At 41.8% G+C, this 14,319-nt stretch overlaps 1 protein-coding gene and 1 long non-coding RNA gene across 4 annotated transcripts in view; one reads left to right on the top strand and one right to left on the bottom strand.

Annotated features, from left to right (window-relative positions):
- galnt14 (UDP-N-acetyl-alpha-D-galactosamine:polypeptide N-acetylgalactosaminyltransferase 14 (GalNAc-T14)) overlaps positions 1–14,319 on the bottom strand; it is a 241,706-nt gene that overhangs the window by 190,449 nt on the left and 36,938 nt on the right. For all 3 annotated transcript variants that reach the window (XM_026142693.1, XM_026142694.1, XM_026142695.1), the window contains exon 2: positions 6,720–6,889. In XM_026142693.1, the coding sequence (XP_025998478.1) occupies positions 6,720–6,889 (170 nt within the window). The remainder of the gene's footprint in view (positions 1–6,719; positions 6,890–14,319) is intronic.
- On the top strand, positions 13,201–13,713 carry LOC113006625 (uncharacterized). The gene is made up of 2 exons (XR_003269787.1): positions 13,201–13,510; positions 13,593–13,713. It is a non-coding gene; the product is annotated as an uncharacterized LOC113006625 (long non-coding RNA).

The following is a 14,319-nucleotide window of genomic DNA, read 5'->3' as shown; positions in this document are numbered from 1 at the left end:
AGTGGAGACTGAAAGTCAAGCTTTCTCGTCCAACATCAGTGTCTAACCTCACGAAACTACTCCTAGAAGAATGGCAAAAATTCCCATAAACACACCCCTAAACTCTTCCCAGAAGAGTTAAAGCTACAAAGGGTGGGCCGGCATCATATTAAACCCTATGAATTATGAATGGGATGCTACTTCAGCTCAAATGAGTGTGAAGGCGTACGAGCGAATAGTTTTGACAAATAGTGTATAAAAGTGAAGTCAGTGGAACAAAATGTGTAAAATATATTTATGCATATTTTCTGCATTTGAAGATAGTGAGACAGTATATACAGATGATATTTCTCTCTATGGCATGTTGATAAAAGTGCTTTCGATATTTCTTCAATACATAAAAGTTTGTTTTTTAACAACTTGTCTTGCACTGAACATCACTTTTTGTTGTCTACTCACGCATTAAAACATTTTTCTTACACACTTCCTGTTGCCATATCAACCTATTGTGCATAACTGTAGGACATGTTTCCTCCCTGTACTGTATCAGCCCATTGTCTCCCTACTTGGATCTAATCCCTGCAGCGAAGCGGCTGTTGGGCTTATAGACTGTCTGCCGGAGAGCAGACAGAGGGAGGTTCCCCTGTTCACCGAGATAATAGCAGCGCACTGAAGTGGAGTGGTTTATACACACACGCACACAAGCACACACACCCCAACACATACACAGCTTCCTCAGCTCTGCATGTGGCAATTATCTCTCCTCTCAGCAGCTTGTGGCATCTCCCCCCATCTCCCCTATAGTCTCCTCCTCTACCACTTCCCCTTCTCTCCCTTCCCTAATCTCCACTTGACTTTTCTTCCTCCTCTTTCTCTTATCACCTTCTCTCTTCTATCTTCCTATCTTTGCTTAAGCTGTTTGTAGCTCTCTTCTCATTTCTTTCCTCTTGCATACACTCCACTGTTCCACCGTCAAACACAAGATAGAGACAGAAGCACTCCCCCCATACGCAGTAACAACCTGGACATCCTGCCTTCCCTTCAAAAATACAAATAAATAAATATACAAAACACTGCTTCAAAAGAAATTGTTTTCCACACCTCTCTGGACCCCCTACCAACCTGAACACCACTGTTCTTAATGCAGTGACTCTGCAACGCACAGACACAAACAACAAACAGCTTGAGGATCAATGTGAGATTCATACAGCTGCAAAATTAATGTATAAAATATACTAACCACACTGTAGCCCAGAGTTACCTTCAGTAGAGCTGGCTGTTTAATCAGATTTTAATTTCAATTATAATTTTGGCTTTTAGTGATTATGAAAATAAGATAACAGGAATGAAACAATTACCCTTTTGCAACTGTTTTGTGACCTCTTTCTTTTTTGTTTTTGCTAAAAACCTTATAAATAAAGAACACAGCTTCCCTTTTTAAACCTCGAGGATGAAAAGCTCGTGGTTGCAATGGTGTCAACTTGGGCTAAGTCAGCTGCTTCCTTGGCCTCTTGTTGCCCCTGTCTGCATCTGCAGACATCCTGCTGAAGAGATCAGCAGGTATAGGTGGCTCTACCAAGGCAGACTTTGGTCAAAGATTGAACTGAATCAGCCACCACATTTTTCATTTATTACGTTTTTAATAAATTCAGTGAGTTCATAATTAATGATGTTAAATACTCAAGATCATGAAATAATTGTCACTGTGCTTTTTGCCTTCCGGTTAATTGAAGATTAGGGCTAATTGAGTAGCCTTAGTTTTCAGTGCTAGGCTTTGGCATTGTTGGTGAAAGCAGCCCAACCTCAAAAATACTTTTCAGTTCAATGTTATTTATATATGCCAAATTACACCAACTGTTGCCTCAAGGCACGTTATCCTGTGCGGTAAAGACCTTACAATAATAGAGATAAAACCCTAACAATCACACGACCGCATCTGAGCAAGCACTTGGTGACACCAGGAAGGAAAAACATCCTTTTACCATTAAGAAAACTCCACCAGAATCAGGCTCAGGGAGGAGCAACCATTTGCTGCAACCAGCTGGGACCGGGGTAAGAGGTGGGGTACTTACAAGCACCCAGATTTTAACCCAGGACCTTTTCACTGTGAGGCAATAGTGCTAACCACTCCATCACCTTGCAATCATATATTAAGTAATCATCTATTATAGTTTACCAACTGCATCTCTCTTGCCGACACATTTACCCCCTGTATACACAAACTCGGAAATCGTACAATTTCCACCTGCACTGCATTCATCTCTGTGGTCGCAGCCACAGTCTTACCATCAGGGGTTACGGATCTTATAGATTCCTGATCTCTCCAAGCCTGCAGGCAATATGGAACCTAGCATCTTCAGGTCAAAAGCTTGCTTCTCTAATCTTTAGCTTATCCTTGTCCCCACTGGGAAAATAACAGACCTGAAGCAGCTTCACTAAACCTGCTGTGTTTTCGCTTCTGGTGCTTTCCTTTAGAGTGGTAATCTAAAATTCTTCTTGGTTTTGTGTCTTTCTATTTAGCTTTCAAGGTTCATTGCTGAGTTGCTTCTTTAGAGAGATGGCCTGTCAGTCAATTTCCTTGGACTTGGTTTCTTTAGATGGGGCCACTGATTTTCAGCATAAGCAGAAATATTTCTGAACATATAAATATGTTCACTAGACAAAATGGAAATGCTTTTCTTGTCTGTTTTGGATTTTTTTTTTTTTTTTACATTTCTGCACATAGAAGTAATGGGAACAAGCATACATCACCATGGTATCAAAACCTCAAAGTTGTTAAACCTGTGCTTATTTTTGTGAAAGGTGAGAACAGAAAATATTTGGCATTGAATCAAACACCTAAGATAAGGTTAACATTCAAACACGGCACGCAGTTCCCAGCTGCATCATTCCCATATCCGTTTGTCTTGTCTTATCCAATTTCCTTCCCACCAGCCCTCACACCACCTTTAATTTAAGCCAAATAGTTCCTCTTGGGAACCCTGCCAAGGTGTAGGAAGTACCTCCATGACTCTGCAGTAGAAAAGAAGGTGTTTCTAAGAATACCTCAGTAGCTACAGTCAAAGATTTTACTGCAGTTTTTCTTCTTTTTTCCAAGCCTAAAAGAGGATGAGGCGCCTTCATTTTCCCCTGCCAAGTGCTCCTGTGATCTACAGCTACAAGGTAACTGAGTTAACAGATAATCACATAACAGCAACCCCCCTCCCCATCCACACACATGCGTGCAGACAGACACGCACACTTCGCTGTCCTATATGAGATAAATGAGCACCATCAGCCCCCTACCTCCCTGCTAACAGATTAATGTGTAAGCGTATCCCTGGTCCCCCCTTCCTACACATCCTTCTCACTTTTCTAACACACACACACAATGAGACACACAACTCACACATTTCTCAGTCGCCTTATGTCAGCTCGACAGTGAATTTCCCTCCTCCGGTAGCACAGCAGATGATGCAAACGATCGGCACAATGTGCACTTACGCACATTAGCGTGCACATATGGATAAACACTCAGAAATACTCACACTTGTGCACAGACACACACGCGCACACAGTCAGTGTTGGAAGCAGCAGACAAGCTATGACTGAGTCAGACATCAATCTCCTCATCACACGTCAAAACACATCCGCACACAGTGATGTACATGCCGGCTACGCTAACAGATTATAGCCTGTGAGGTTGTAACCTGCTGTGCTCATCACCATCAGCCACAGCAGCAGCAACCAATCAGGACATGACCATGTTCAGCACGACTGCCAAAACCAACAGTCACCCAACAAACACCCACATGCAGCTTCCTCTTAGGGAGCTGGGTCACCATGAGCTGCCTTGTAACCTTTAACCTCCTAGGACCTGGGGTCCACATATGTGGACATCACATTTTGGGTAATTTAGACCAAACTACTTAATTTTGCTCTACAAGGGCCTGATATCCACTTACAAGGACATTATACTGCTACTGTTCTATCAAAATTTTAAACGAATATCCTCATATGTGGCTCTCATTTTTCTTAAAAACAAAAATAAGGTAAAAAATTCTTTGTTTTTACATTCATCGCGCCCCAATATGCCCAAATATCAAAGAGAAATTAAAAATGCATGCTGTGGAAGAGTTCGGGTCTTAGGAGGTTAATCACACAGCAAACACTGGCTCACATACACATGTGCAAAACAGGACAACGGATGTTCAAGCTGGACATGTACTTCATATACTACGAAGTAATATACTATACATATACTAGTAAAAAAAATCATGAAAAAAATGAAAAGGATTGCGATCTGTAATCATGTTTTGTGGTATGGGACATCAACGCCCCTCCATGAGCAGCACCAAAACCCTCAAAGAGAACAGAACTGGGATGAAGATGGGTTGCAAAGCAGCTTGTAGACACACTTTAAGCAAGCTGAAGGAGCTTAAACAGCATAACGAATGTCTGAAGAAAGTAGCATGTTGAACATTTGTCAACTGGATGCATAGAAGGGCATGACCTAAAGCTACACTCAAATCCATTATCCATTATCAAGTAAGTTTTCCCCGATGTTTGAAGGAAGTAAGTAAAATTTAGTTATATAGCGCTTTTCACAGATAAAAATCACAAAGTGCTTTACAACACAGGAAATGGGAATATAAAAACAATATAACAGTAAATAAAACAATGTAAAACAATAAAACTATAAAACAGCATAAGAAGAAATTAATCAAATGCTTTTCTAAATACAAATGTCTTCAGCTGTTTCTTAAAAGAATCAATGGAGTCCGTGCAGCGAAGAGACAGTGGGAGAGAATTCCACAACCATGGTGCCACAGTCTGAAAGGCCCGATCACCACGAGTTTTAAAACGAGTGCGCGGTACCACCAGCAGTCTCTGATCTAATGACCTTAAAGCCCGAGAAGATGTATGTGGTTTCAGCAGGTCAGATAAATATTGAGGAGCCTGACCATGTAGGGCCCTAAAGGTTAGAACTAAAATTTTAAAATGAAACCTAAAATTTACAGGCAACCAGTGAAGGGAGGCCAAGACTGGAGTGATATGCGATCTTCTCTTGGTGCCTGTTAAGAGACGTGCTGCAGCATTCTGCACAGTCTGAAGACGATTTAAGGCTGATTTGTTAAAACAAGTAAAAAGGCCATTACAGTAGTCTAAACGAGAAGAAATAAAAGCATGAATAATCATCTCAAGTTCAAGCTTTGATACCATTAGTCTGGGTTTAGAAATATTCCGTAAATGATAAAAACAGTTTCGGACCAGCTGCTTAGAATGCTGCTCGAGCGACATCGAGCTGTCAAATACGACACCGAGATTTCTAAGGCTTGATTTTACATAAGGACCTAAGAAGCTGATATGCTGTCTAATTTATGGGACCATGTGGTCTGGAGCAATAATTAGAGTTCCATGTCACTGAGGTCAATTAGGAAAAAGAGGGGGGGGGGGGGGCATAGCAAAAACCTATAAATCTATATATAAACTGTTAAAAAAATCCTTTTCACTCCATTTTTCATTTTATGTTCCCACAGCTTCTGTTATTCCCTGATTTAATTAAAGATCTAAGATATATTGCACAACTCAGGTGGATCCAGTGCATCTCACTGCCGCTTAGAGACTCCTGAAAAACTTTTGGTACTGCAGTTTGGTACTTACTGTTTTGATCTAAAATGAAGACAGATTCAACATTGGCATGGCTTTTTTTTCTTCGCTTAATGTTATTTCCGTCAGTCAGAAAGAGATTTTGCACTATTTTTTTAGCACGAGAGAAAGTTTGCAAACTAGATGCAATGCTGGTTCTGCTTTGAAATCAAGGAGCAAACAGACCACCCAGTGTGTGGGTTAATCATTAGAAACTACGTCGGGTGGATAAACTTTGCTCCCAGACTTTCTAGGCACATCAATTATGGCCGGGTGAGAAAAACCCAGGAAACAAAACTCAAAAAAAAATTGTAAAAAGAAAAAAATTATATATCAACGCAAAGACGTGGCTTTGTTGGTGAAAGCCTAATAGAAACAGAATCTCAGCAAAAAAGCCGTGTTTGTGTATCCCACACGATCTCAACCAACAACACTGGACCTCTGAACGCCTTCTACAAGTGCCTGGAAGTTTTTATCTCCTGAAATATACAAGTAGGGAGCTGCTGTCAATGCGGCAAGCTCCTTATCTTCCTGCTGAGCGTCTTTCCAACAGAGGAAGACGGCGCTCTGCTAAGAGGATTTCTATTTTGGTTTAATTTAATTTCTTAGCGGACAGGCGGATTGTAATTTGGTGGTTTCTCTATGAAAACGTGTTGGTTCCATAATCTAAATTTGTTTTAGTACAGATAGGGGATTCATTACGAACTCCAGGAGTTGCTGCTTTAATTCGGTGCGTGCGCGCTTATGTGCGCACACATACCTGTAATACTAAAAGCTGATCTGTGGTGTTGTTGTGTGTTTGTTGATGTGTTTGTTTATGCCTGCAGGCAACATGAGTTTGTTTTGTGTGATAAGCTCTCCTTTTATGCAGGGATGCAAACTTGTGATAGATTTATACATAACTCTGTAGAGTCTGCCTGTAATAAATAGATTCCTCCAGAGGTTTGTCTTTCAGGTGCTGCAGAAACATTTTGCTACAAAGAATCTGCACTTTCTCAAGCTCGTCTGTTGTCTTTAACACAACACACGTTGTATTGTGTCAGACTTCTCTGTGTGTTGTCATTTATACTTGTGCATGTTCGTTTTATATACTGCACTCTGTGGTTTTGTACCTGTAGTGTCGAGTGTCTCTCAGGGCTCGATCACTGGGGATGCGTTCACTCTCTCTCTGGTTGAAAGCGTACAGAGTGTACGGGTCGTCTCCGGGCTTCCAGCGCCGAGCGCTCAGGTAACTCCGCTCATCAAAGCCCTCCAACATGTCCTCCCACTCTGCATCTGAAATCTGGAAATCAGTCAAAGCTGTTAAAAAGAGAACTAATGATCACATGTAAAAGAGAAATGCACTCTCATCAAATTTGATGCGGTATAACAGAAGACAGAAGATGCAGTTTCTGTTTGTTAAATCAAAATATTAAATAAATCAGTTTGCTCTGTTTTATTTCAGTTATATCAGCCTAGGTGCTGAAAATGAAGCCAACAAGAAGTGCCAAACGGTCACTTGAGACAGGCTGCAAAAGGGAGTCATTCCCCTGAGGTGCCCGTGCTAAAACATCCAACTTAGACCATGAAAAAAATGTGTTTTAATGTGGCATAAAAATGTGTCTTGTCTTTAGAGCCCATCACTCCTTTTTTAATAACTGCATTAGGACTAAACTTTGTTTTTTAACTCACTCATGTTGGATTTTCCTCAGGCTTAATAGTGAGTGTTTCGACTGACACGCGTAGCTGCTAGCTGTGTGCTAGTGATAAATATGGTTGCCGTGTGGTACAGCCCTTCCAACAAGTCTGTGCTTCAGTTTTGGTGAATGAGAGTCCAGCATTGTATTAGTCTGACATGTTAATTAGCGGACACATGTGATTAAAATGGCAATTTCTGGTTCCTGAACAACGGTGCAGTAGAAACGAGTTAGCTTGCAGTGGGCAAATGCATGAGGCAGTCAACACAATGAAAAGATCTACCATGTGTTCAAAATCATCTTTGACATATAAGAAAAGAAACAACGTGATGTAATCTTAAAAAAAAAAAAGCATCAGGTTCACAGTTATCTTTTTCTATTTTATCAGTCATCAGAACATTTGAACTAGTGAACGTTGGATTTATTCACACATGTTCTTTGCTGCTCACAGCAGAGGGCTTTTTAAAAGCATCTGAAGAGCTTTTAGGGGTCATTTTATTTAAGGGAGATTCAGAGAGCTTTTCAGTTCCTGCTTTTTGGTATTTAACAAGATGAAGGCCGTGCTTCAGTTTTTCATCCTCTTTGCTGCCTGCTTATTTTGTGACTAAACGCTGCATTTTTGTCTCTCGGCAGCTTGTTTGGTTTGTACTTTGATGTTGTAATTCTTCATTATGTGATGCTCTAAATCTGAACTATCCAAACAAACAAACATGGAAAAGGGGCGCACCACTTTTCCTCTTCTTGTTACAGACATTTAAGGGCACAAATCAGCCAAATACACCTCTAAATAACAGCTTTTCACACATGCATATTATTGCATTGTTGCACTGCTGCCAGCATTGTGAAAAGCCCAGTTTGGATGTAGCTTGTTAGCCAGTCAACAGATCAATGAGGCAATTAGTCATCAAGTCAGTCATCCAGCATGATGATCAATTAAATGTGTCAATGCAGTATTGCATGAAAAAGAGAGGCCCCAGTCACACAGGCCAAGACACCTGTCAGCAACCGTGAGGCAACCACCGGCCACGAGGGAAAAATTTACATTCCCCGACCAGTTGGCAAGTGGTTACTGGAAGGTCACAGGTATGCAGTGCAGAGGTGTGCAGAGCGGCAAACACTGCAAACTGTGAAAAGTGTGACAAACTAGAAACAAACTGTTTGCATTCAATAAGCAATAGGGCATTTCGTTGCCTTGTACTTGTGACATGTGCAATGACAATAAAGTTGAATTCTATTCCATCCATCCACTTATCCTTTTCAGGGTCGCGGGGGGCGCTGGAGCCTATCCCAGCTGTCATAGGGCGAAAGGCGGGGTACACCCTGGACAGGTTGCCAGTCTGTCGCAGGGCTAACACATGGGACAGACAACCATTCGCACTCACTTTCATTCACACATTCACACCTAGTGGCAATTTGGATTATCCAATTAACCTATCCCCACAAGCTGCATGTCTTTGGACGGTGGGAGGAAGCCGGAGTACCCGGAGAGAACCCACGCAAACACGGGGAGAACATGCAAACTCCACACAGAAAGACCCCGACCCTAATTTGTAATTCTGGTACACCATGCAAGACTGATGCAAGTTTTCTAACCTTCAAAAACACTGGCATCAGCTCATATCAGTAATGTATGAAAATCATATGCAGAGACTTAAAAAAAAAAAAAGCTACTTGAGATACAGTAGGTAATCCATCTTGCCTGTAGTTTTTTTGTCACTTACTACTAAGTGGTAATGAACATGCATTCAATTCATTTTGACATCTGAGAATTGATGGCTGGCTGCTGAACTGTTCTGCATTCATGATTTTGGTGGTTGGAAAATACCCCCCCAACTCCCAGAGCGACATAGAAAGAGCATGGAACAAATCTGTGAATATAACACAGAAAATTTAGGCATTTCTTGCACGGAAATGTTCTTCTTTTTAATGACTAGAGAAGCTAGAAAAACATTTTTCAACTGCAGTACCACAAAACAACAGTTTTACAGTAAAATGAGGGCGAAAAAAATGTTCTGGAAGCAAACTTTAAAACTTTTACAACACATTGGAAAGTAGACATGAATAATGTAAAGCATATGCAGTTTGCAGTTGATGGGCTATGCGAAAGCAGCCATATGGCCCTTCAACATACCAGTAAGGAAGCAAATTGTCAGTGTAAGTCACCAAAAACGAACTTTATGTTATTCATCACAAGTACCAGAGACAGTGTCGCACAAAGGAAACAACCGACTCTGCAAAAATCTTTACGTCTCCAGAAAATACAAACATTATAAAATAAGATATAAAATGTTAATGTAGCTCATAAATCCCAATCAGCTCCTGAACAGCTGGTGGTGAAAAACACAAGGTGGCAATGACTTTAAAAAAAAACAAAAAAAAAGCTACAGCTGCACTTTCTGTCTGTCAGACCTCTGCTTGGAGTGTGTGTGGAGTTTAAAAGGGAGTATATATCACTTATGAGACAGTGCAGATGCCTGTTGTTTGGGAGACTGAGAATCAGATTTCTCAGTCTTGTGTGTGTGTATTTCACTTGATAAAGAGAAAGTGTGAGTTTCATCTTTGGGTAATACATGAGAGAGACAGAGCAAGGAATAGTTTCTTTGAGGGTGAGAGATATAATGAATGTATATTATTACTCTCTCTCTCTCTCTCTCTCTCTCTCTCTCTCTCTCTCTCTCGCCGCATCATAAACATAACACAGGAGCTTCAGCAAAATCCCCGGAGGCCATATTTTTTCTCAACGACCATACAGCCCAGCATGTAGTGCGGATGAATGGACACACACACACGCACACTCGCAGGGTCACAGCGTTGATGGTGTGTGTAACAGAACAACATTTACGGTGAAGCAGCTGCCTGGATGGAGTGATGTGGAAAACGAATCATCTTCTTTTGTCCTCCTTCTCCTCCTCCTCTTCTCATTATTCAGCCATACGACTTGCTGATGCGACACATTGTCTAAATGGGGCCATTAGAGTGCTGGGAGTCAGACTCTTTGAATGTGTGTATGTGAATGTGTAAGGATGTGTTAGTGGAACTTCCCCTGGTGGCTTTAACCGCAAAGCATGAGAAGGAGAGGAGAGGAGAGGAGAGGAGAGGAGAGGAGAGGAGAGGAGAGGAGAGGAGAGGAGGGGAGATGAAGAAGATATTGGAGTAGAGAAAAGATGGGGAGTGGATGACAGTGGGAAAGAAAAGAAAGTGGAGGACAGAAGAAGAGAAAAAATAAAGATACTAAAGACAAAAAGAGGGCTAGAATAACACAAGAGAAAGAAAAAAGATTCAGAGGAAGAAAAAACAGGTAGAGGGAAAGAAAGGGAGAAAGTGGAAGATAGATGGAGGCTGAGCACAAAAAGAAATTAGAAAATGAGAGCAGTCTAGAGAAAGAAAACCAAGATTTGAACAATGGAAATGACACAGTTGTAGCCTGGAAGAAGAAATAAGAGCAGTTTGAAATCAAACAACTGTAGCAAGAAAGAAATAGAAATTAAAAATAAGAAAGTCATGAAAACTAATTACAAAAAAGGGAAAGAGGGAAAAGTGAGGAGAAATAAAGAACATTCAATGCTTGTCCAAATCCAGCAGTTTTAGTTGTGCCTCTGTAACTTATTAGCACTGAGAAAAAGATCTGCACTGTACCTGTCAGGTTACAGTTAGAGGAAGATGAACAGGAGAAGAAAAAAGAAATAAGAGAAAGAGGAAGTGTGCAAGGTGAAATGATAAAGGGTGGGACAAGTGGGAAGATAAAAACAAAAACGATTTTTAAAAAGGGAAGGATGATTAAGATGGCAAAGAAAATGAGAAAAATGAGGCAGAAAAATGGTAAATAACTGACAAAAAGTAGGAGATATAAAGTGAAGACAAATAAGAAAAAGATAAGAACGAGACACATAGATAAGCAAGTTAGAAAACAGGAAAATGGGAATAGGAGAATATTGAAAATGGGAGTAGGGAGGTGGGAAAAAAGCAAAAGAACTGAAGGGCAAGAGGAAAGAGAAGTAAAGAGAAAGGAAATGAGGACGAGAAAGTGAAAAAGAAGTGGACAAAGTAAGAAAAGAGGAACAAGGGCAGGCTGTGATTAAGCTTCTCTGGGTTTCACACACACACACACACACACACCTGCGGCCTTCTCGCCTCTGTAGGATTTGTTTGTGTCTTGTCTCGCTAGAAGCTCAGGAGTGGCTGCGTTCAAGGTCCCCTGGATTCTATCCTATTTACAAGACACATACCCGCACAGGTGCACACCCGTACACACACACAGCTTGTCTTCCTAATGCACCGTGGCATCCTCTCAATGCCTCTCACGGTCGCTTACATGAACACAGACATTCAATTAACAAACCTGAGGCACGAATCGCTGGACAAACAATGTGTGGCTCTGCGAGTGTGTGTGTGTGTTTGAGTGTCGAGCCAAGCCACCAAGGAACCTATTAATTCATCCAGACTAGACAGACAGATACATTTAGAATCATAATGAGAAAGCTGAAGCCTGGGCCCCACACACACACAAACACACACGCACACCGGGGTGTCACGGTCATTGCGTACTTTCTGACAGCTCACGGTGGAGAAAGGTAGCCGGGGTAAAGAGAGAGAAACGGAGAGGTGTGTGAAGGAAAAGAAGAAGACAGCAAAAGGTAACCTGTATATTAAAATGTGGTCCTGTAATGGAAGATTATTGATTTAGATCCCTCTGACCACTTTGAAAGATCCAGTCAAAGAAAGTAAAAGAGCAAAACAAGTTCACAATCAGCTGCTTTTTTTTTAAAACAAGCTTATAGGCGATCCATTACACTTCAGACGTCTTTGACTGGTGTGTTTCAGACAGTTTTTTCTACCCTTGGCTCTGTATGATACCATTAGGATTAGGGCCAGCTATCTATATCTATGAAGCCTCACCCACCTGCTGTTCAAAACTCTCGTTTGTGCATTTTGTGAGAGGCAGCCAGTTAGCAGAAGCTAAAGCAGCTTGTTTCAGACAGAGGATAAACTGACAGACCGCACAAAGTCATAGTATTTAATAAATAAGGATAACTTCTGACTGTGAATCAGACGAAGCTACTCTACTAGAGTCCAGGAATAAAACTATGCAGCTGGAAATGATCATAAGTGATATTGATAGTAGCGTTGCATGCCTGAACTTGTGAAATACTCACATTCTTTGCTGCCACACACAAATGCCCGGTTAGGTTAATGTCACTCTCTGCAGGCGTTTGCAGTCCATAGCAGTAGTGTTGCCGTACCATGTAGTGATGCAGCTGGTCAATGTGCTCTCCACAATGCAGCTGCAGAACCTGATGAGGATCTTGGCCGACATACCAAATTTCCTCAGCCTCCTCAGGAAGTACAGCCGCTGTTGAGCCTTCTTGACCAGCTGTGTGGTGTTCAGTGACCAGGTGAGGTCCTCACTGATGTGGATGACCAGGTATCTAAAACTGCTCACCCTCTCCACTTCAAGCTCCCGCATAGCAATAGATGGCATGAAATCATCACATCTACACATTCGACATCAGAGGCTATTACCTCACTTATATCCCACTTTCTAACAGCGTCATGTATAATCAAACAAGAAATTGTTAATCATTAACTTATATCAGTGTCTGACCTCATGGGGTTTTTTTGTCTGTTCACAGCAAAATCTCCAGTGTTAAATTAACACTAGAGAGTGTCTATATAGGTCCACACCTCTGAGTGTTAAATACAACACTGTTGAGTGTTAAATTAACACTTTTGACAGTGTTATATGTTTAAAAGTAACCTAGTCAGTTTTGAAGATTAACAATGGCTAACACTGAGCAGTGCTGATTTGCTAACACTGGAAAATAACTCAAAATGTTAGAAATATTCCAGTGTTAGCAAACCAGCACTGCTCAGTGTTAGCCATTGTTAATCTTCAAAACTGACTAGGTTACTTCTGTCATGGTCCGTGGTCCTGTGTCTGTGGAATGCGTGATGCTCGGGTAGCCACACCCCCGGGCTGGGCCATCACCAGCACACCTGCTCTCCATCCCGGTGATTACACGGAGATCCACTTAATCCGGCGCTGACGGATGCTCCACGCCAGTCCGTAGTCATCTCCACAGTGGTTTCTACTCGGCGTCTGCTACCTGCCTGTCCTCCGGCTCAACTGGATCTCGCGGTGCTCACCTGGCCCACTCACCATTCCACGGACTTCCTGCCCCCACGGACTGCCACACTTCCCTCCCGAGCTCCCACGGTTCCGTTCTATCGTAAGCCCCTACTCTAACTCAGTCCTGATATGTTCTCCCCGCTTCCTGGCTCCCTAGTAATCATCTCCCCTTTCTATTGCAGCCCCCCGCCGTCCCGATCCCGGCTTCCTCGTGTCATTGTTTCCCCGGATTTTTAGTTTCTGTTTTGCTCTCTACTTTCCCCGGGTCGCCTTTCGTTGTTTTAATAAAGTGTCTTTTTGTTAGCTCGGAGTCTGCGCCTGGATCCTTTCGTGCCCGCGCACCACGGCCGCATGACAACTTCTAAACATATAACACTGTCAAAAGTGTTAATTTAACACTCAACAGTGTTGTATTTAACACTAGAGGTGTGGACCCATATAGACACTCTCCAGTGTTAATTTAACACTGGAGATTTTGCTGTGTTCAGAGTATAGTGTTTGGTGATGCTGGGTTTTTGGTGGTCAGAAAACTTTATTATTAATTCAGTTTAAATAAAATAGCAGGAGGGGGGAAAGCTACTTATTCGATGACTTTGGCCCTACTGTGCCTCTGATTGACTCCTCATGCCTAAACCAGCCAATTATCATTTATTATGAGTCATGCGGCAACACAACCCCCTGAACTCAACCCAATCAGAGACACAGTAGGCTGGGCCATAACTTTGCTAAAAAGTCTCCACAGGAATTCTAACTAAAAGCCATCTGGCGCATCATACAGTGATTTGTGCCAATTTTCACTCTTTAAAAAAAGGCCTCAGTGACCTCACTTCATAGCTGGTTCATAGCTGTGCCAATCCCAGATGAATAGTGAAGGTTGTGTTGATACGGGCATCTGACATTATATTTTTG

This window comes from Astatotilapia calliptera, chromosome 15 (genome assembly GCF_900246225.1).
Source record: "Astatotilapia calliptera chromosome 15, fAstCal1.2, whole genome shotgun sequence".
Classification (NCBI taxonomy): domain Eukaryota; kingdom Metazoa; phylum Chordata; class Actinopteri; order Cichliformes; family Cichlidae; genus Astatotilapia; species Astatotilapia calliptera.
This window is presented reverse-complemented; position numbering and strand designations above follow the sequence as displayed.